Source organism: Narcine bancroftii, chromosome 13, assembly GCF_036971445.1.
Source record: "Narcine bancroftii isolate sNarBan1 chromosome 13, sNarBan1.hap1, whole genome shotgun sequence".
Classification (NCBI taxonomy): Eukaryota; Metazoa; Chordata; class Chondrichthyes; order Torpediniformes; family Narcinidae; genus Narcine; species Narcine bancroftii.
Genome location: NC_091481.1, coordinates 1,826,613 through 1,850,359, shown reverse-complemented (window position 1 = coordinate 1,850,359; position 23,747 = coordinate 1,826,613). Strand labels below are relative to the sequence as shown.

At 46.4% G+C, this 23,747-nt stretch overlaps 1 protein-coding gene across 2 annotated transcripts in view; it reads right to left on the bottom strand.

Moving 5' to 3' along the window:
- Positions 1-279: 279 nt before the first annotated feature.
- LOC138748941 (protein FAM107B-like) overlaps positions 280-23,747 on the bottom strand; it is a 50,247-nt gene continuing 26,779 nt past the window's right edge. The window contains exons 2-5 of one of the 2 annotated variants that reach the window (XM_069909889.1): positions 11,815-11,859; positions 8,513-8,696; positions 5,805-5,952; positions 280-4,040 (exon numbers count right to left, since the gene is read on the bottom strand). In XM_069909889.1, coding sequence (XP_069765990.1) covers positions 3,921-4,040; positions 5,805-5,952; positions 8,513-8,643 — 399 coding nt within the window. In that variant the 5' untranslated portion in view covers positions 8,644-8,696; positions 11,815-11,859 and the 3' untranslated portion in view covers positions 280-3,920. The remainder of the gene's footprint in view (positions 4,041-5,804; positions 5,953-8,512; positions 8,697-11,814; positions 11,860-23,747) is intronic. The other variant, XM_069909888.1, reaches the window with a different exon arrangement.

The following is a 23,747-nucleotide window of genomic DNA, read 5'->3' as shown; positions in this document are numbered from 1 at the left end:
CCCCTCCCACCAGGAAGATTCATGAGTGTGAGTTCACGCACCACCACCAGATTCTTGGCATCTGACTTCTGAGTGATCCAAAGATATTAAAGTTATCTTGCCTTTACTCCATACCATCGGATCTCTCTGTAACTTTGTTCTCCGTCTGTACGATAAGGTCCAGCTGAGCTGGTTGCAAATCAAACTCTTATCACCGCATTTTCTGACCCACTTGACAATGAACTTGAACCCACACACCACATGCTCTGTGCAAAAGTCATAAACTCTTGTGAAATGGAAGTTTGTTTATTTTTTATTGCACGTTTGAAAGACAACCGTGTGGGTGATGTTAAAATCAGCTTAACGCTTTCAACAAGTGGATCTGTACATTTCCAGCACTGGTATAACAGTTTCCAGAAAACAATCAGAGAGCAGGGATGGAGGGAGAATCACAGTTGCCAGTGTGGATCTGCTGTCTGTGTCACAGTCACTGGGTCACTGGCAGCTACAGTGAAGCCGAGTAAATGAGTCACTCCAAAGATCAAAGACACTCGGGTTTAGAACGAGGCATCCCAAATTTCTTCAACGTGTAGAGGCGCCCAAATTAACTTGGCTGTATCACTCCGGTCTGCGACAGTACGTTCTTTCCAAAGGAGAATAAAATTGAGATTAAGGCTCACAGAGTTGGTAAGTGTCCTCTCACCTCAGGCAGGTAACACATCCACTGCCCCTCAGCATTCCCAAAATCCTGCATCTTAAAATACTTGGTGAAATTGGATGTTGTCGAGTGTAAACTACCTGTTAAACTCACGGAGTTACTTAGAACAGCGCAGAAGCAGGCCCTTTGGCCCACAGTGGCTGTTCTGACCACAATATCAATTTAAAACTAAGCACACCTGGTCCGTATCCCTCCACTCCCTCCTTGTTTGCAAATCTAGACCCCAGCTACTAGATAAAGATGTGTTTCTTACAGAGGTGCCTATGATTTGAAAATATTGCCCAGTCGTTGCCACGAGTAGGCCACAGCATGTTAGACCGGAAGCAGGTGGGCCTTAGAGATAGGTGGAGAACCACTGCCTTAAACATTGCAATCGTGCCTGCTACCCTGGCAGGCCAAATTTTTTAAAACTTTGTTAATTTTAAAGCTGTGCCCTCACTCAGCTGAGAGAAAGGCAACCAACCTTTTTAGGTAAACAAAACAAACACCAATTTGTAGTTGTCAACAATACTTCAGAATTTTTTAAAATCATTTGTCAATTCAAGACGGGCCTCTATAACTTCAAGAGTCGCTAACCAAAATTAAAAACTCGATTGCATTTCAAACAATGCTGGTTTTGTGAATTATTCATATTTAAATTTAAATTTTAAAAATTTAAATTTAGACCTACAGCACGATAACTGGCCCTTCCAGCCCACAAGCCCATGCCAATTACACCCAATTGACCTCCAACCCTGTTATGTTTCGAAGGGTGGGAGGAAACTAGAGCTCTAGGGGAAAATCCACACTGACACAGGGAGAACGTATGACCTCCTTACAGACAGCGCAGGATTTGAAACCTGGTCCCGATCTTTGGCACTGTAGAGGCATTGAGCTAACCATGCTGCCACTTAGAAGTTCCAAAGCACTTTGATCAATAAGAGAGCTCGTCATGAGGTTTTATACAGTAACCAACTTTAATACTTTAATTTCAACTGACAAAAGCAAAATACTGCAGATGCTGCGAATCTGGGGGGGGGGGGGGGGGGGCAAAAAAAACTGCTGGGAATACTCAGCGGACCAGGCAGCATCTCTGGAGGGAGAAGTACAGTTTGCCTTGTGCAGGAGTGGTCCAACAGCCGATGGAACCAGCCAATCACCAAGCACCTTGAAGATACAGTGCATGCCTTAAATCATGGAATTAAGGAGCCCCCTCTCCAAGTGGATACACTGAGATTTCTGCCGAGTCCTTATCCTTGCAGTTCTGATGAAAGCTCATCTGCCTCTTTTTCTCTTCCCACACTGGTCGAACTGCAGTTACTCTGGGCTGAGTATCCCCAGCATTGTTTAGTTTAATGTAAGCCTCACATTTACAGTCAGACTGGTCACAGTGAGAGGGTCCCTCTCCACCAAGAGGAAGAAAAGTCACCCTTAACCCGAGGGAGGACAGCTGGGCTGATGGTCTCTCAGTTTGGTTCGACACTGGATGCCTCGGCTTTTACAGCAATGTTCACCAACAGCATAGATAATCTGGTTTGGAAGTGACGGCAGAGACCAGATACAAGGTCAGGAATTCACCACATCCACACCTATTGACCATTTTAAGGTGCAATTCGAATCTTTATGCAAGACGATAATACGCCAACAAATTCGGAGAATACCAATGGATGATCACGGAACACTGACTAACACACTGACTTTCCACATTCGGATTACAAGCACTAATCATCCCATTGAAAAATGCGATGTATACCAACTTCATTTGGAAGGCAATTATATTTGCTGTTTGTGAAACTCCCTTCCTCGACTTATAATCACTCATTTTGCCTCGAAACAAAACACCCACTAAATCATGCGGAAAAGTTTCCACGAAATGGCACATCCACCTTTTAATTGTCACAGTTAGGGCAACAAATGCTTTGCATTGTATTAGTGCAGGGTCATGATGCAAATATCTGAATAAACAACTTGAAATCAGTCTTACAAAATACTAAGCAATTCCTACACGTCAACAGACAAAATATAAACCAGTATTAAATCAGCACAGATTTTATAGAATTTGTTGAGTCACATCTCAAACAATATATATATAAAAAAAATTGAAATACTTATCAAAATTAAGAATGCACAATCATCGTTCCAGACATCCAAATCCAGAAGGATATTCAGTGAAGAAGGAAGAGTCCTTATTTTTCATATTATTGATTCATGATTGGCAACAGTAACATCGACTTGGGTCCTTTCTCCTGGATGCACAGGCTCACGGGAACAATGAGGGTAGCTCAGAGTTGGGGCAGATCCTGGAGACGCTAGAATCTGGGCAACCGCACTTTGGCCTCCGTCTCAGTCCCCCTCCTCCTCACTGGCCAACCCCCCCCCACCCCCTCCTGATGTTGGATCTCACCCTCAAATGTCAACAGTGCCCCCGCATCCCCCAACCCAATTCCCCGCAGAGGCTGCCTGACCTGCCGAGTTCCTCCATCAGTTTGTTCTTTTCGTTCCTGCAAATGAAACTTAGAAATGACGATCGCACTGGGCAAGGGATTCGTGCAGCTCCTGTGATAGGGTGATCTGGTCAACTTCACCACGTAGACACAGGGAAGGTGCTGCTTTGCTGGGCAGTGGTGCAGCTCCCGAGGCTCCCAGCTGAGTGTTTGGAATACGGACTTCAGCGGATGTGGATGAAGTACAATGTCAACAGCAGGAATTTGGCAGCCAAAGAAATGGAGTGAGCCATCTCCTGCTGGTGCGGATGGTGATTTCTAAGCTTGTTTCCCAAGGCAGACCCCACTGTAACACCCCAGAGTAAATAGCGGTCTGACGAGCGATGAAATTCGACTTTGGCTGCGGAGATTATTGGCAGCACATTTCCAAACCACCTGAGCCCTCCACCATGAGCCAGCGGTCGGACATGAACACACCAGCATTTGGTTCTGGACCATCATGGGCAAAGTCGAATTTCCACCCGTCCAGCCGAGACAGCGTCCAGGCAGAGCGTCTCAGTCCCTGATCACTGCTTCGTTGCTGGCTGATGTTTCTGGAGATGAAGTCTGTGGGTGCTGCCTGTCTCTCTTGCCCCCCACTCACTCGAGTGCGTTCAGTCTCAGCCCGGAGGCACGCAGGGAGAGCGGGCAGTCAGATGAGGGAGGCATGTGCTGGGAAGCTGAGCTGCTGGAGTTCGTCGTGAAGCCATGGAGTGGACTCGTCGGGGCCACTCTGCACAATCCCATGGCCCTGCCTTTCTCTAGGACACCTGAACATCGGCTCCCTCCTCCTGCCGAGTTCTTCGCAGATTCCCTTTCATCTTTACAAACTCCGGCGTGTTCTCCCATCTCTCCTCAGCGTCGAGCTTTTCCTGCTCAATCTGAAACCAGGCAGAATGTAAGACATTACAGCACAGTACAGGCCCTTTGGCCCTCAATGTGGTGTCAACCTACCCAAAAAACCTAAACCCTCCCTACCCCATAACCCTCTCTTTTCCTTCCATCCATGGGCCTGTCTAAGAGTTTCTTAAAAGCCCCTAATATTCCAGCCTCCACCACCACCACCCCTGGCAAGGAATTCCAGGCACCCACAACTCTCTGTGTAAAAAATAAAACTTACCCCAGATGTCTCCCCTAAATTTCCTCCCTTCACTTTGTACAAATGTCCTCTGGTGTTTGCTACTCCCGCCCTGGGAAAAAAAGTACTGGCTGTTTCCCCTATCTGTGTCTCTCATAATCTTGTAGACCTCATTTAAGTCACCTCTCATCCTTCTACGCTCCAAAGAGAAAAGCCCTAGTTCTGCTAAACCTTGACTCACAAGACACATTTTCCAATCCCGGCAACATGCTGGGAAATCAAGTGGAGAGGCCCTGCTGTTCAAATCCACTGAGATGCCTGGTTGAGGCAGGAACTGTGGCAATGTTTAAGAAACATTTGGACAGATACATGGATAGGAGAGGTTTGGAGAGATATGGGCCAAAAGGAGGCAGGTGGGAAGTTGCATCAGCACAGGCAGGTTGGGTCGAAGGGGCCATTTCCATGCTGGGTGAAGCTTGGTCAGGGCATTGAGTGCAGGAGCTGGAATGTCACAGAACAGCTGAACAGTCATTGGTGAGACCACACTTGTGCAGAGTTTTAGCTGACAAATTAGGGGAAGAGTGTCATTATGCTGGAAAGGTGGAAGAAAAGGTTTACGAGAAAGTTAATGGGATTGGCAGGTTTGAGTTACAAGGATAGGCAGGTGCTGATCTTAGAGATTTACATAATTCTGAGGGGCATTGATAGGGTAAAATCATGGTCTTTTTCTCAGGTTAGGGGAGTCCAATGGTAGGGCAAAACACGAAAGTCTGCAGGCTCTGTGATTAAAGTAAAAACAAACAGAAATGAGGGGGGGGGAAGAGGAAGAAGGGAGTGGGGGTTTAAAGGAAACCAGAGAAGTTGATGTTAGTGCCATCCAGTTATACTAGAGGACATGGTTACAAGGTGAGGGGGAAGATTTAAAAGGGACCGAGGGGAACCTTCTTCTCACGGGGTGGTGGGTGAGTGGGACGAGCTGTCAGACGAAGTGGTAGAGGCTGGGTCAACTCTAATATTCAAAAGACATTTAGACAGGTACACAGATGGGAATGGTTGAGGAGGAGATGGAGCAGGGCCTGTTTTTCTCTGATGAACTGTCCACTGGCTGATTTTGATCAGTGCAACACTCTTACCGCTCCAGCAATCGGGATCCGCGTCCAGCAATGTGAGGAGTTTGTACGCTCTTCATCGCAGGTTAATTGGACGTCATGGGTTCAAACGGCGGGAATTGGCTTTTAATTAGCTGTAAATCAACTTTTAAAAATCGATTCCATATTTACACTAATTTTTCCTTGTATCTAGAGGAAGTGACGGAGTTAGTGCAGGAGGTATAGATTAGCCCTGATCATCGACAGACAGAGCAGATCTGAAGGCCTCCTCCTGCTCTTGGTCAAGTGTGGCAGCAATGATTTCCGAGACCCAAGGTTGGCTTTGCCCTGTGCACAGAAATGGGATGGGGTGGGGGTCATCTCACCCCGACTCATCCCAAGGCACTGACGCAGGACAGTGTAACCGGGCGGGGAGGGGGGGGACCATCTTGAGTGCCGAGGCCCCTGGTGTTGCCCACCTGCTCCAGTCTCTGCTGCCTCTTCATTAACTCCTGCTCCAAGTCGGATTTCTTCAGCGCTTCTGCTTCCTTCCTCTGCTTCACCACTTGGTCCCTCTTCCTTTGCTCCATCACGCGCTGAAGCTCTGGCTTGTGAGGTGTGATGCCCCTGAAAACACACAACACTCGGGCTGAAGAGATTTTTCCACATTTCCGATTTCAATCGATGCCCTTTTATCTTGAAGTTGTGCCCTTGTGCCCTAGGCTCTGTTACCCTGGGAAACATCCTTGCCATATCTACTCTGCCCAGGTCTTTCGGAATTCAAGATGCCTCTATGAGGTCCCCTCCATCCTTCTGTACTCCAACGAGTTCAGTCCAAGAGCTGACAATCATTCCACATCAGCTAACCCTTTCATTCCTGGTATCGGCAGCTCCTTTCTCAAAAAGGTGCCCAAAACTGTACACAGTGACTTCATGAGTTGGATTCTGAAGTAGCCGGCCCGTAAAAGGAAGGTTGGTCTTCCAGCTGGAGGTGAGCGGTGTTCCACGGGGATTGGAGAGGTTTGTGAGATATGTACTGTACATGCTCATTTTTAGATTATATATAGATAGAGATGTATAAACGTGGATGAAAAGGTAGGTGGGTGGGTTAGTAAGTTTACAGATGAGATCAAGATTGGGTGGAGTTGTGGACAGTGAAGAGTATTATAAAAGAATACAATGGGATAATAGATCTGTTATAGATATGGATATATTTTGGAAGTCAAATACAAGAGGAAAGTATACAGTAAATGGCAGGGCTCTTGAATGCACTGATGTGCAGAGGGATCTGGGGGGGGGGGTCCAGGATCATAGGTCAGTGAAAGTGGCCACACAAGCAGACAGAGGGTTAAGGAGGTATATGTCACATACTGTGGTTAGGTTGCCTGGGAGTACTGCATGCGATTTTCGCCACCCCATCACAGGGTGAGAAGGCTTGGGAAAGGGTACAGAAGAGGTTTACCAGGATGCTGCCTGGATGAGAGGGTGCGAGCTATGGAGAGTGGTTAGACAAACGGGGAAAATGAAGGGTGTAGCATCGAACCAGCTATGTGACATCAGTGTATGATGACGTCAGCTTGTGTCGAGCATATGATTCTGGCTTTTAAAAGGTTGCGCAGGTTATGATGAGTAAATCCACTTCATTCACTCTAAAAAATGCCTTGTGTGGTTATTTTATCATCTCCACTGCAATTCCAGAGGCCACAGGGAAGCTTCTTTACACACAGAGAGTGGTGGGAGTGTGGAACGAGCTATCAGCTGAGGTGGTGAATGTGGGCTCAATTTGAACATTGAAGAAGAATTTGGACAGGTATATGGATGGGAAGGGTATGGAGGGCTAAGGATTGGGCGCAAGTCAGTGGGACGAGGTGGAAAAATAGTACGGCACAGACTAGAAGGACTGTGCTGGCCTGTTCTTGGTTTGTGATTTTGGAGGTCACCCTCTCAGATAGAGCCAAGGGAAAAAGATGATCAACGCTGGTTAGAGGGAACTGACCACAGGTCAGCACGAGGTGCAAGTCTGGGCCACCCCATCCGACATCTGTGCCAACGATTTAACCGGCAGGGCGTCCCAGTACAAAAAGGTCCAAGGCCATCTATCAAGGGTTGCTGCACTTTTGGACGAGGTATTCACTCAATTCCCTGCCTGGTTGCTCAGGGAGACATAAAGGATTCCCACAGCTGCAACCAAGGAGCAACAGAATTCCCCTGGATCCCTCCAGCCAATGGTGAGCCCTCCAATCATCAACTATGCTGACTTTAACAGGCACCACACTTGGACCATGGCACCATCGTCACACAAACATCCACCGACATATGGAATGCGCCGAGACGACAGAAGTGAAAAGTTCTCCCACACAATGATCAAGGGTGATCAAATCCTGAACTAATCTGCTATAATTAGACCTGCATCTTGCCCACTCGCATAGCACTAACTACAGCAAACAGGAAAACAGACTGAGGCAAATAAACCAGCCCATTCTGTGGTCGAACCTACCTCTGAATGCAACAGAGTGGTTTCATCCTCTGGAAAGAGCAACATGCTGGTAAAAATGTGAACACTCAGAAATGCATTCATTCTCGCACACCCTCTCCCTTGGCTTGGTCTTCAGAAGTATGAAGGTCGCATCTCCATTTGAACCAGAAACAGACTGTTGTGGCAAAAATCAGAATGCAGAACTCTCCAACCAAAATGCACATTGGGATGCCTTCTGAGAATAATGGTTTTAAAAAAATATTCAATCCAAGAAATGAAAACTAAAGAAGGTCCAGGAGCTGAAACATTAACTGGTTCTATTGGCTGACAAGGAGGTCATCAGGGCTTGCCGAATGTGGCAAGGGCCTCAGGTCATCGGGGGTTGGGGGTTATTGGGTGGCCAGCCCAGAGTGGGGGCTTGCTCCAAGCAAAGGGGAGGTCTGTGTGTCATCCAGAACATGCCCTTCTCCTGTTTAAGCCTTTGGCTAGGGAATCCCCATAAGTCGGTGGGATGATGCATTATGTGGAATCCTTTCTGGGCCAGCACTGTGGCACAGCTGGCCTTGCTGCTGCCTCCGAGCTTCAGTAGCCCAGGTTCAATCCTGACCTTCTGCTGCTGTCTATGTGGAGTTTTCCTGCTCTCCCGGGTGGCCTCTGTGAGAGATCGTTAACGTGAGTGCAGTAAAGGGGAAGGCACGAATGCCTACGCACCTTTTCTGGTTGATGATCAGCTCCCTGTGAAGTTCCTGATGATTCTTCGACGACTTCACGGGGTTGATCAGCTTCCTGGGTTTGATGAGTTCAGCACATTCCTCGTCATCTAGATAATCTGACTCAGCCATGGTGCTTTTCCCAACATCGGGCACACAGTGTTCCAACGATGTGTTCCCACTCTCTGAGGGGCCAAACCAAAAAACAAATCCATTCAAATACAAACAATTTAGCATTAATTTCACAGCTTTGGCATGAACTCTTCATGACATAGAAGGAAGGGGTTTTATTTCTCTGGCTGTTCAACATTCATTAAATTCTTGCTCAATGGTGAGCAATGAACCTGGATAAATTTGCCATGACAGCAAACTAATCTCCTGGGATTTGCAAGTGATTTCAATGGCCTGAAATGCAATGAAATATTCCGCTCACATTTGATTCTGTGCCAATGGGGAGATACCTGGTGCGGGGTCCACTCTCAAGACTCTATGCTTAGGTTGTTTTTCCAGCTTTCCAGATGGAGATTGAAGGAAAGATGCAAGCTAGCTCAATAAGAGGGAAAAAATTAATAAAAGTAGGAAAAGAGAACATTATTTTGAATCCATCGTTTCAGGTATTGAAACATAAAAAAAACTGCCGATGCTGGAATCTTGAGCAAGCATTGAGAAGGTGGAAGTTCTCAGGCAGTATCCATGGAGAGAGATGGATAGTCTATCCAGCTTTTATCCACTGTTATTTTGGTGGAGAAGAATGTCTACCAGCAATCCTCTCCCTCAACTGAGAACCCTCCACCTCCCCCCCTTGAATTCTGTGTCTGACGTACCCAGTCATTGCTTTCTCCAACCAGAGGCCGCAATCCAAAGACCATATTGGCACTGGATGGCACCTGGATGGATTCTGTATCTTGTTTGATCAGCACCATTGATCTACAGCTAGATCTACAGATCTAGTGCTCTACAGTCACTCCCCAAGCACCAGGATACTGCAACTGAGGTCCGTGAAGTGTACTGCAGCAACTTGGTCAGGATGGTTGTGGCAGCAAGTCATGAGTGTTTCCTGTACAAAATCACTATCTGCTTGTGGGCAGGAAGATGCAGTCAAATGTCACCAAACAAACCCCAAGGAGTCACGGCCAAACCAAGGTCACCCACAAATTGAAGGAGCAACACTTGATTTTCCGTCTGGGCCCTCTCCAACCAGATGGCATTAATGTCAACTGCTCTGGTTTCTGCTAACCCACTCCTACTTCTCCCTCCCTCATCCCTCTGTCTCCTTTCCTCCAGCTCTCCACCCTCTTCCCTCTCCATTCACAGAACCATTCCCCTCCCCGTTTGCTGTTGTGCCATCCCTCCCTTCTCTGCCTATTACCTCCTGCCTGTGGGACTGTGCTCCTCCACCTGCTCCTTACCCCCACCATTTTGTTCGGGCGCCTGCCTACGTTTTGTTCACACCCTGATGAAGGGCTCAAGCCTGAAACGTTGGTACTGTATCTCTATCTTTGCTCTATAAAGTTCACTGTTTGATCTACTAGTTTCTCCAGTAGGTCAAACAGTGTTTTATTTCAGTCACGGTGTCTACAGACATTAGTGTTTTACTACAGACATCAAGTCTCACTTGATTTGGGGTAAAAAAAAATGATGGATGGTGAAAGATCAAGACTGTGCAGGAGAAAGTGCCCCATGACGACATTGGAGCGACTGCGGACGCTAGAACTTGGAGCAAAAAAAAAATCAATCTGCAGAGGAACTCAGTGGGTCCAAGCAGCATCAGTGGGAGAGAAAGAATGATCGATGTTTCAGGCCCAGGTCACCCAACAATGATTTCAAGGCACTGAGAACATACTTTCCCCCTGCATCACCACCTTTAGTGCTTGGTCAGTGCTTTTATAAATTTTTTAAATTTAAAAAATAACAAATTTAGACATGCAGCACAGTTACAGGCCCTTCTGGCCTTCAAGCCCAGGCAGCCCAATTACACCTGATTAACCTACACCCTTGCTACATTTTGATGGGTGTGAGGAATCCAGAATGCCCGGAGGAGACCCACTCAGACATGGGGGAGAGCGTACAAACTCCTTACAGACAGTGCAGGATTCAAACCCAGGTTAGTAACAGTGCTGTACTAACCCCTACCCGAACCATGCTGCCCCTCCTTCTCTATTTCAAAAGGCAGTGAAGAGAAAGCTTGAGATGCTATTATTTTAATTTCTGTTTTCCAGTATCAGCATTTTCTTCATTTTCATCCACGAGCCCAGACCAATAGGAAAATCTCTTCCATTTCAACAAGTGGAGGAAGTTCAGATAAACCACTGCAAGCCCCACCTGCCGGGGGTGGTGGAAAAACGAGCAGTGGAGTGGAACATTTACCCTGGAGCAAGAGGCTCTAAATATTTAAATATTAAAACTGAGCCTGCATTCATTACTTCAGCTGGCAGCTAATTCCACACCCCCACCTATCTCTCTGTGAAGAAGTTTCCCCTAAACTTTTCCCCTTTTGCCTTTAACCCGTGTCCTCTGGTATGTATTCACCCACCTCAGTGGAAAAAGCCCATGTACATTTACTCTGTCTATTCCCCTAATAATTTTAAAGACCTCTATCAAATCTCCCCTCATTCTTCTACGCTCCAGGGAATAAAGTCCTGACTGGTTTAACCTTTCCCTGTAACTCAGATCCTGAAGTCCAGGCAGCATCCAGAAAATCTTCTCTGCACTCTTTCTATCTTATTGATCTATTTCCTGTAATTCGGTGACCAAAACTGCACACAATATTCCAAATTTGGCTTCACCAATGTCTTATAGAACTTTACTATAACATCCCAACTCCTGCACTCAATACACTGATTTATGAAGGCCAGTATGGCAAAAGCTCTCTTTCCAACCCTATCCACCTGTGACGCCACTTTCAGGGAATTATATATCTGTATTCCCAGATCCCTGTTCTACCGCACTCCTCAGTCTAAGACTAGAGGGCACAAATTTACTGTGAGGGGACAAGATTTAAAGGTTTCTTCATACAGAATGGTGGCTGTGTGGGACAAGCACAGAAGCAGGCCCTTTGGCCCACTATGTCATACTGTCCTTTCTGCCCAGGATTCTGAAAATCCTATCTGCCCTCACTAGGACAGTCTTTGACCAATGCCTTATAGCATGCTTATAAATAACATCAGCCATCAAAAATTAGACATGAAAAAATGCACATCTACAGCTGGCACAGTTGGTGTAGCGGTTAGCGCAGCGCTGTTACAGGACCAGCGACTGGGGTTCAAATTCCGCGCTATCTGTCAGGAGTTTGTACATTCTCACCTTGTCTGCACGGGTTCTCTCCGGGGGCTCTGGTTTCCTCCCGCCCTTCAAAACATACGGGGGTTATTGGTCAATTGGGTGTAATTGGACAGCATGGGCTCGTGGGCCGAAAGGGCCTGTTACTGTGCTATATGTCTAAATTAACAGAAAAGTTAATTTTTAAAAAAATTAAATGTGAATAGGATTTCCCACTGCCAGTTCCAAAAACATTGCTGGATCTGAACTCCACTTCACACACTTTCTTGAAGTTAAATACTCTTTCCTTTTAAAAATAAAGGAATATTTTAAAAATGAGCTAGAACTTGATTGTCCCTCTCTGCCAGAATGGAATTAATCTGCCTTGTGCTGCCGATTCATTAGGCATTGTGAATGAGCCAGTTGATTTTTAGTCATCTCCTACTGAAATCTATTGAACATTTTGGGAGTGGTGCAACACCCAGACAGAAGCTGGACGTGTGCACAGACCTTGTGGGAACACCCAGTGGAGATTGATGTGTTCGGGTCCGTTACTAACCGGAGGAATAAATACTGAGGGAGGTTTATAAATCCAGACAGGACGAAGTTGGCAACATACAAAGGAAAAGCTCAGGAGTCTGCTTGCCACATAGGTTTCACCACTTCCACTCACTCTGTTCAACCAAAGCCACAAGTGCATATTTAATGCATTTAGTTAATATTAAGAATCGCCAAGATTTTGTGAATCTGTTCTGCTGGCACATTGAAGATAGCATTTTGGAACGTGTGGGATTATTTTCTTATTCATTTTTTCCTCTGCCTCTATTATCATCAAATGAGATGGGAAGTTCTATCAAGGCCACAGCTCCCCCAACTCCTCTCTCTCTCTCTCCCCCCACCTGAGGGTAACAGCAGCAAGAGGAGGAGGAAGCTTCCTTCTGATATCCTGGGATCATAGTCTGAGTATTACTCCACGAAAACAGGCCCTTCAGCCCATTGAATCTGTGCTAACCATCAACACCATTCACACTCATCCAACATTATCCTCATTTTTATTCTTCCCACATTCCCAACAACTGCCCTCACTAACACATTGGGGTCAACAGAAACCAGTTAACCCCCTCAGGTCCTGCAAGTCTTTGAGACATGGGAAGAAATTGGAGTGTCTGGGGAAACCCCATCCGGTTGCAGGGAGAACATGCAAATGTCACACAGACAGCTCTGGAGGTGAGGATCGAACCAGGATCTCTGGCGCTGTGAGGCACTGGCTGTGCCACTTTGCCCTTCGACAGCTTCCTCCCTCGGAGGACATCAGTGATGAGGTGGGTTTACAACAATCCACGAAGTTCATGGCTCCTGTTACTGGAGCTAGCTTTGTTACAGGCTATTACAGACACAGAATCACCAGCTACCGTTCGGAGAAACCAAACTCTCTGTTCTGTGTCACTACCCCAAACTAAAGTCCAGTTGAAGTTGGCAGCCTCACCTCTCACACCAGCTCTACCATTCGGTTCATTCATGGTTGAGTAAAACCATATGTTCCACATCATTGAACAGTGGTGCACAGATGAGGCTTTGGCCCATAATGTTGTGCTGACCTACATAAATCTGCTCCACAAAAACCTACCCTTCCTGCCTTCACAGACAATAAACCTTCATTTTTCTTGTCTGTCTAAGAATCTTTTATATGTCCCTAATTTATCAACCTCCAACAATGTATTCCAGGCACCCGCCACTCTCCGTAAAAAAAAAAAATTTACCTCTGACATCTCCCCTAAACTTTTCTCCCCTCACCTTAAACAGTTGTCCGCTGGCATTTGCCATTTGATGCCCCAGGAAAAAGGTGCTGGCTGTCCACCCTATCCACGTCTCTCTTAATCTTATACTCCTCTATTAAATTACCTCTCTGCATCCCAGCTCTGTTAACACTGCCTCACAAGACACATTCTCCAATCCAGGCAACATTTTGGTAAATCTCCTCTGCCCCCTCACTAAAGCGGAGGTCCTTCCTGTCAGGAGGTGACCAGAACTGAACACAACATTCCAATAATGGACTGACCAGAGTTTTATAGAGCTGCAACATTACCTCTCGACTCTTAAACTAAATCCCCGAGTAATAATGGCCAATACACCATACACCTTGCATACAACGTGCAGCAACCTTGAGGGATCTGTGGACCACGACTCCAAGATCCTTCTGTTCCTCCACTCTGAGAATCCTGCCATTATCCACATTCTCTGCCTTCAAGTTCGACCTTCCAAAATGCATCACTTTATACTTGTCTGGATTGAATTCCATCTGTCATTTCTCTGCCCAGCTCTGTAATCTGTTGATATCCTGTTGCAACCTATGACACCCTGCTGCACTACATCTCCCACCTTTGTGTCATCTGAACATTGACTGACCCCCCCCCCCCCCCACCCCAGGAGGAGGGATCTAAAGGCTGGCCATTTTGTAAATGAAGCGAGATAACAAACCAGTGAAGTCGAGAGGGACCCATGTGTTCTTGTGCATGAATTGTAAAAGGCTGGTAGGCAGGTTCATCACATAATTAGGGAGAGAGAAAGTACAAGAGGGTTGGGTGTAGAAATGGAGAGACATTGCTACAGATGTTCTTTTCGCGGTTAGTGCAATGCTGTAACAGTGCCAGTGACCCAGGTTTCAACCTCTTGCTGTCTGTAAGGAGGTTACCTTCTCTGCATGGGTTTCCTCCCACCCTTCAAAATGTATGAGGGTTGTAGGTTAATTGGGCCATTTTGGCAGCTTGGGCTTGTGGACCGGAAGGGGCCATTACCAAGCTCTATGTCTAATTTTTTTTTTAAATGTAAAAATGTACAGAGTGTTGATAAAGTCACATCTGGAGAACAGTTTTGGTCTGGAAAGAATATAATGCATTAGAGGTAGTACAGGAGGTTTTCACTTGGCTCGTTCCTGGGCAAGAGGGTTGTCCTATCACAAGCAGTTGAACAAGTTTCATCCATAATCTTTGGAGTTTACAAGAATGGCAGGCTGCATTTTATTAACCAACATGGGCTAATTATTAACAAAACATTTCCATCTTGGTCCTGATTTGTGAAAGAGCTGAAACACAGAAATTCTGGCCTTGTTGGAAACCTTCTGGATTTAGGTTCTACTGGAACTGGGAATAGACCATCTCAGGGGTCACGAGGTGGGGGGGGGGGCTTTCCTTGCTTTCTCTCCCAGACCCCACATTCACCCACAATGATAGCTCAATCACCCAGACCACAGCTGGAGGCTGGTCCCCATCTCTACTAAAAAAAGTCTCCCCACAGGGGAATCATCAGTCCAAGATTTAAAATGTGGAACTGAATAAATAAATGAGGGGTAGGGAGGGAGAAAGTAGGGGGGGGGGAGGTGTCATCACCCCAAACTCAGCACAGATGTGACCACCACACACAACCACTGTGCTGAAGCCCCCTTTCCCACCAGCCCAGGAGGAGATGCTTCCTGGAGACAGGACTGGACAGGCAATCGAAGGGCTGGAGCCCCCGAGCTTCCCAGTTGTGGGGAGTGGGAGACCAGGGTGGCCAGCTGCCCAGGACCAACCTCTCACCAACGATGCACAGTTCTCTGGAAAGGTCTGCCCAGTTAGGTGGAGCAAGTGTCTGGGATACCGCTGCAGGATAGCACCCCTAAAAGTGCAGCGCTCCCTCTGCACTGGGACCTGCTTCGCTTCCTTTGGCAGGCTGGCAGGCCCTCAGTACTGCTTTGGAAGGTTGGCACATCAGATGCCAGGTTGTCCTCTCTGGGTGCTGACGGAGCATTGCCAAGGTGGCACGAGAACCTTTCCACAGAGCAAGCTCAGGTGATTGACTTTGATACCTCCTCACCAGCAGAGTTGGCATCAGGAAAGGGAATTAAACCATCCTCCACCTCTGCCCATCCACACTCCACCAGCCTCTAGAGAGCTCAGTTATAACCTGAAGATTCCACCCTGCCCAGTAGACAAATATTTATTCAAACTCATTCTCATTTCGAATGCACCCCTTACTGACCAAATGCAGCAGGGTTCTGGAAATTACAGAACCAGTTACAAGCTCAAGGAGGTTTACATATGGAAGGGAGTCAGACAGGAAACAGAGGCTACACTGTTAACCTGATGGAGCAAGAGACCAGTCTCAACAAAACAACAATCTACACGGAAGCTGGATGGTTGCTGGTAAATGGAATTTAATCCTGAAGCATGATGCATTCTGGCATGTCAAATCAGGGTCGGACATGTTCAGTGAATGGTCAGGTGCCAAAGAATGTTGATGAAGAGAGAGACATGGAGGTTGAGGAAACAGAGGCTTCAGAAGAACTTGGTCAGATTAGGAGAATGGGCAGAAGTGGCAAATGAAATACAAATGTTGGAAGGTGTACAGTTGTGCACTTTGGTAGAAAATATAATTAGACAGACTATTTTCTAAATAGGGAGAAAATTGAAAATACCCAGATGCAAAGGCACCTAGTGCAGGATTGCCTGAAGGTAAACCTGCTTGTTGAGATGGCGATGAATAAGGCAAATGCAATGCTAGAGTTAATTTCAAGAGGAATAGAATAGAAGAGTAGGGATGTGATGTCGGAGCTTTATCAGACCCTGGTGAGGCCTCACTTGGAGAATTGTGAGCAGTTTTGCGCTCCTCATTTAAGGAAGTTGGAGAGGGTTCAAAGGAGGTTCACAAGGATGATTCCGGGAATGAAGTGGTTACCATACAAAGAGTGTTGAAAGGCATGGACAGAGTAGATGTAGAAAGGTTGTTCCCCAAGGTGGGAGAGTCTAGGACAAGAGGGCACAACTTCAGGATTGAAGGGTGTCCACCTAGAAGAGAGATGGGGAGGAATTTCTTTAGCCAGAGGGAGGTGAATCTGTGGAATTTGTTGCCACAGATGATTGTGGAGTCCAGGTCATTAGGTGTATTTATGGGAGAGATTGAGAGGTTCTTGTTTAGCCAGGGCAAAGGTTATGGGGAGAAGGCTGGGCAGTGGGGCTGAGTGGGCAAATGGATCAGCTCATGATTAAACAGCAGGGCAGACTTGATGGGCTGAATGGCTATTTCTGCTCCTATTTCTTAAACCAGGTAAGGAGCCGGGGTGAGGGGAAGTGGAAAAGCCCATTGGCATGATTGGCTTCATATAAAAGTGGGAACATTATGCTGCATGTAAAAACATGCAGAGGTAAAAACACAATGCTGGAGAAACTCAGCAGGTCAAACTGCACTGTATATATTACAGTTCTGGTCACCTCATTATAGGAAGGATGTGGAAGCTGTGGAGAGGGGGCAGAGGAGATTTACAATGATGTTGCCTGGATTGGGAAACAAGTCTTATGAGGCCAGGTTAGCAGAGCTGGGACTTTTCTCTTTGGAGTGTAGAAGGATGAGAGGAGACTTGATAGAGGACTAAAAGATTCTAAGAGGCATAGATAGGGTGGACAGCCAGCATCTGTTTCCCAGGGCAGAAACAGCAAACACCAGAAGACGTGTGTACAAAGTGAGGGGAGGGAGGTTTAGGGGAGACGTCAGGGGTAAGTTTTTCCTTTTTTTTTCAAAAAAACAGAGTTATGGGTGCCTGGTCAGGGCTAAAACATTGGGAGCTTTTAAGAAACTCAGACAGGCACATGGATGGAAGAAAAATAGAGGGTTACAGGGAAGGGAGAGCTGAGTACCATTTTTTTTTTAAAAAAAGCAATATATGGTTTAGTACAATATTGAGGGCCAAAGGGCCTGTAGGGTGCTGTAGTGTTCTATGGTGAAGATACATAACCAACATTTCAGGCATGAATCGGGTGCCTGCTGACATCATACTTTAATGAAGGGGTCAAGCCTGAAACATTGGTTCTTTATCTTTACGACATTGAAAAAACTCTTTGACCTGCTGAGTTTCTCCAGCGTCGTGTTTTTACCTCAATCACGGTGTCTGCAGACTTTTGTACTTTACTTAAGAGACTGGACAGACTAGGCTGGTTTTCCCTGGTGTTGAGGTTTGGACAATGGTAATGACAGAGTGGGAGTCAGAGTATCTTGGCCATGGTAAGAGGCTATAAATAAAAGGGTATAGGTTTAAGGTGAGAGGAATGAGGAAATGGTTGATACCTAGACTGCTCACAATACTCCAAATGCCTTATAGAGCCTCAGAATCACATCCCTGTTCTTATATTCTATTCCTCACCATCACTAGAAGCTCATTTCCTTTCATGGAAAATAGCACTCAGGACACAGCTCAGCTCTGTGTTGTTGTGGAACAACCATCATGCTCCACTCAACTCCTGTCATTCCACTGGTCTCCAGACCTCGCGTGAGGAATTCTCCCCAACCAGAAAATTGTTCATGTACCGTAGATTTCAACGACTACAAACCTCCTTCGTTTGACCCCCTCGACTGTTAGTCACTTGTGTGCACAGATCAGTGACGTCCCAGACTTCGCTGTCAATCATACTCACAATTACCATGGCAACTATCAGGAGCCATGGAGTTCTGGGAGCGTGGAAAGAATGATTTGAATTTCTCAGCCTTGGGTGTTTTACAGCATTGAAATACCTCAACCGCTCACAGGAAATGTGGCAGCCAATTTATTCAATGTGCTCTGGGAGCAAGAGGCTGCAGACGCTGGAATCCGGAGCAAAAGCTGAGATGCTCGAGGGTCAGGCAGCATCCATGGGGTGGGGGTGGAGGAGAAGTCATGGTCGATGTTTAGGTCGAGTCTCTTCATCAGGATTGAGAGGGGAGTTGGTCTGTACAGGGGGAGGGGGGTGAGAATGGACACCTGTTTACAGAGATGTGGAGGAATTTCTTTAGCCAAAATCAAGTTGATTGTCATCTGGTTGTACCAGTGCAACCCGACCAAACAGTGTTCTCCAGTCCTCGGTGCCAGACACACAACCAGATATAATGTACATACACACAAACAATACATATCCAGGACGTATTCATCTATACAAATAGATGAATACAAGAATCTATTTGTTTCATGAATACAAGAATCTCTCATGGTCAGTGGGAGCAATTCCTTTGGTCATTCATCATTCTTACTACCCGTGGGAAGAAGCCTGGTGGTGCTGGCTCTGATCCTCCTGTATCTCTACCCTGACAGGAGCAGCTGAAAGATGCTGTGTGCAGGGTGGAAGGAGTCCTCAATGATTTTATACACCCTCTTCAGACAAGAATCCTGGTAGATCAAGTCGATGGGGGGTGGTGGGCGGGGTGGGAGGGAAACCCCAGTGATCCTCTCTGCCACTCATGATCCTGTGGATTAACCTCTGATCCATTTCCCTGCAGCAACTGTACCACACTGTGCTGCAGCCGGACAGGACACTCTCAATCGAGCTCCTGTAGAAAGCTGACAATGGTGGCCAGCTTCTCAGAAAATGCAGTCGCCATAAGTTATGGGGAGTGGGGTTGAGTTGGAGGATGGATGAGCACATGATGGAATGGCGGAGCAGACTCGATGGGCTGAATGGCCTATTTTGCTCCCATCCTATGGTCAGTGATAGATGGACAAAGGAAAAGGTGAAGAATGAAGGGCAGGAGCTAAAGGACAGGGGGAGGCTAGTGCAATGATCTCCAACAACGTCGGAATGTGGAAGGCGGTGTAACTTGGTGTCCATCTCAATGAAGGGCTCCAGCCCAAAACACCAGCCATTCTTTCTCTTCCACTGATACTGCTCACTTTGCCGATTGTACGTTGCATGAAATTAAGAATTAGGTGAGCCAAGAACCACAGGTCACAGGTTAAGGGTGAAAGGGAAAATGTTTATAATATTTTTAAATTGTTTTTTTAAATAAATTTAAATGTACAGCACATTAACAGGCTATTTTGGCCCACAAGTCCATGGTGCCCAATTTACACTAAAATTTGCACATTAAATATATCCCTCCATTCTTAATCACTTGTCCACCTCGAAGCCACAAACACCAACATATCTGGTTCCACCACCACTCCTGGCAGCCTGCTTCGGCACACATCATTGTGTGAAAAAAACTGCTCTGCAAATCTCCTTTAATTTTCTCATCCCTTCACCTTAAATTCACGTTCTCTGCCACGTGACATTTTCATGCTGGGGGACAAAGATTCTGACTGCCCATATTGATATCTCTCAATTACCAGATCTCCCCTTCATCTCTGACACTCCAGAAAAAAAACCCAATTTGTCCAACAACACCTTTCCACAACTATCTCGGTCTTCTACGGACCAGCCAAGCTTGGACCCAAACAGTCAATTCCCATGCATCTGTACCTTCCAGATCAGTCCACCATAAAGTATATTATGAAATGTTATTTAATGTATACCATTGTGGTCATTTTTTTTTTTAAAATGTACAAAAGGTACTTGTGCATTTGCAGCAAGCAAGAATTTCAGTGCATCTGTACAATGTACTCATGTGTATGACAATAAACTCTCATCAATATGGTGTTTTATAAAATCTTGAGAGGCATGGATAAAGTGAATCCTCATAGTCTTTTCCCTGCCCAAGGTAGATATTTTGAGATTTGTGTACATTCAAGACCTCGGTCAACGACACTGTATATGTTTAAGAGGGAAAATGTATGTATCTTGATCAATGTGGTTTATAGTGTGAAAAATAAAAAATTAAATTAAAAGACCTCGGTCTATGGTGAAGGAGGGAGTGGGAAGATGTCCACACAGACTCAAGAACGATCAAAGTCCTTACAGACAGTGCCTGATTGGAGTCCCGGTTCCAGTCGCTGGCGCTGTAACAGTGTTGCGCTAACCGCTATGCTAACCGAGTCACCCTTACTTGCTGAATTTCAGTCAAAGCCAGTAACAAACAATTGTTAGCTTCAGATCTTGTACATTGACCATTTATCATTTATTTAATATTTAGGAAGACACTGACTCCTTCAAACGGCTGGATGTGAATCTCACCAGCCCAACTAGTCCCCTCACTGTGGGTCAGCTCCTGCAGACCCCAACTCTGCAGATGCTGTGATTGTTGTATAGCCACAGAGATGTTGGAGGAGCTCAGCCGTCTCGTAGTATCCATAGGTGGTAAGGATATATCACCGACCTTTCAGGCCTGAGCCCTTCTTCAAGGTACAAGTGTATCTCAAGGCAGGCTAGAGGCCCATACAAAAATGCTAAAGGGAAGACTGGGGGGGGGGAAGAGAAAAACAGGCCAATCGACAAAAGGTGTTAATTGGATGTGATAATGTGATAAGGGGAGGGGAAAGGTGAGACTTGATAGGGTATGGGAGGTTCTGAAGGATTGGGTGTTCGGCTACTGATGAACACTGGACTAACACAAGCCGCTGATCATTTTCCTCCCAGATTCAGACTATAATGGCGGTATAGCTTCATCTGCTCCAGATTCCTGATTTTATCCTGGTCAGTCACAGAACTCCTGGATAGGTTCTATGGATAGGAAGGCCTTGGAGAGACATGGGCCAAATGCAGGCAAGAGGGATCGGCCCAGAATGCCAACTTGGTCAGCAGGGACACATTGGGCTGAGTGCCGAGACTACAGAGCCGGAGCTAGGAGGGGAGATTACAACAGGGAGTCTGTGACAGTCACTGACATGATGGGATGAATGGCCTCCTCTTTTCTCACACCAAATAGTGTGCAGATACATCGATGGACTTGCACGCGCTGCAGTCACGCCAAATACATCCACCAAAAACGTATCAATTAGATTAGCACAAAATGCAAAGATTTATTTACAGGTTAATCCTGGGCTACAGATGGCTGAGCGATCCCGTCACATACCTGACTCCCAACCACAGAATCATTACGAGATTTTTATAAAGTCCACATTGCAAATCTAATGGTGGCACGGTTAGTGTAGCGGTTAGCACAGCGCTGTTACAGCGCCAGCGACCAGGATTCAAATCCCTCACTGTCTGTAAGGAGTTTGCACGTTCTCCCAGTGTCTGCAGGGGTTTTCCCCGGATGCTCCGGTTTCCTCCCTCCGTTCAAAATCATACCAGGGTTGTAGGTCAATTGGGTGTAATTGGGCAGCATGGGCTTGTGGGCCAGAAGGGCTGGTTACTGTACTGTATGTCTAAATACATTTAAATAAATAATAAATAATCGCGGCATTTCATAAAGTTGATGCTCCCGGTTTTCTGAATTCCTACGCAGACTTGCACTTAGGCACCAGGTGGTTTATTAGAAACTCCAGATCTGTAGATTAAGAAACTAAAAGGTTAAGCTGAGGCCGGGCTGGATTCCTGGGATGGTTTAGAGGTGAATCAGACTGGGACAAGAACTTCAGAAACAGGAACAGGAGTCGGCCATACAGCACCACCATTCAACAGGATTACGGCCACGGACTCAGCTCCACTTACCCACCTTTCCCGCAAAATCTTCAATTACACCACTTTGAAAAGATCAGTCTGCATCTTAAATACATTTACTGAGGCAACCTCCAAGCAGAGGAATCCATTGCTCTGGAAAAAGCAGTTCCTCCTCAACTCAGCCCTAAACCAGGATATATCCCGAGTTCTCGTCTCACCTACCAGTGGAAACGACGTCTTCCTTCTTTCATAATTTTATACATTTCTACATGGTCCCCTCTCATGCTTCTAAATTCAAGCGAGTACAGCCCCAGGTGACACAATCTCTCCTCATAAGATAACCCCCTCATCTCTGGAACCTCCTCTGCACCACCTCCAAATCCAGATGACTCTTTCTCAAGGGAACTGCACACAGTTCTCCAGATGCAGCCTCACCAGTACCTTACACAGTGGCAGCAGAACTTCCCTGCTCTGAAATTCAGTTCCTCTCGCAATGAAGGCCAACGCCCCATTTGCCTTCTTGACCACCTGCAAACCAACCTTTTGTGATTTGTGCACATGTTGAACCACAGACTGTTGCACAGAAGAGAACACAGAGACAGGCCCATACCCCCATGTGTCTGGCCCAAACATGATGCCCAAATTAATCTAAAACTTTCTACTGGAACAGGATGGTGAGTCTTTCAAATTCTCGGTCCCGGAGGGCTGTAGAACCTCCGTTAGAGTGTATATACAAGACTGTAGAACCTCCGTTAGAGTGTATACACAAGACTGTAGAACCTCCGTTAGAGTGTATATACACAAGACTGTAGAACCTCCGTTAGAGTGTATATACACAAGACTGTAGAACCTCCGTTAGAGTGTATACACAAGACTGTAGAACCTCCGTTAGAGAGTATACACAAGACTGTAGAACCTCCGTTAGAGTGTTATACCCAGACTGGTTTTTGGATACGAGTGAATACTGAGATAGTGCAGGAAAATGTTATTGTGAAAAATCAGCCACGACTTCATTGAACAGGGATGCAGGAGCGAGGGGCTGAATGGCATCCTCCTGCTCTGTTGATGTTCGAATGTTCTTAGGAGGGACAAGAGTGCAATGTGGGCGTGCTTCCCCGTATAGAGCCCTCGTTGACTGCCTGCAAGGGAGGAAAGGCTTTCCCACTGTCTGACAAGGGTCACATTACAGATGAAAGCTGCTGTAAACAGCAAAGATTAACTCCAGGACACATGCAAGCCAGCCGCTGAGAGACAACTGCAGCACACACACAGCTTGGCTGCAATTTATTCAGCAAATGGTTCTGTTGATTTGCGCATTTCAAGTCTTTTAGCCAGAGTCTTGCCCCGCAAAATTCCGTGGAACCAGACTGTAAGCTTCCTTAACAGTTGGGAAGCAGCTGGGAGTGCCTGCGAGCTGGGTCACATCCGAAAGAATTATTCTCACTGTGGAGAGAGCTGGCTCCTCTTTGCTGGGGATAATTCACACCCCCCCCCCCTCCCCAGGGATCACCTCATTCCTCCTTCCTGCCAAACTCAACACGCTTCATTAAAGTCGTAGAGTTTTACTTCCTACTTAAAGTTTACGATTCGTGACTCGGTAACTGCAGGAGGGGACTGTGGCTGCTACAGAGTTCTGTGCAGCTGCCGTCTGGTCTGCACGGGTGCAGAAGTCGCCAGATCTGAGCCTTGATGGCAGGCGGGTCGGGAAGAGGAGAGTTTGGC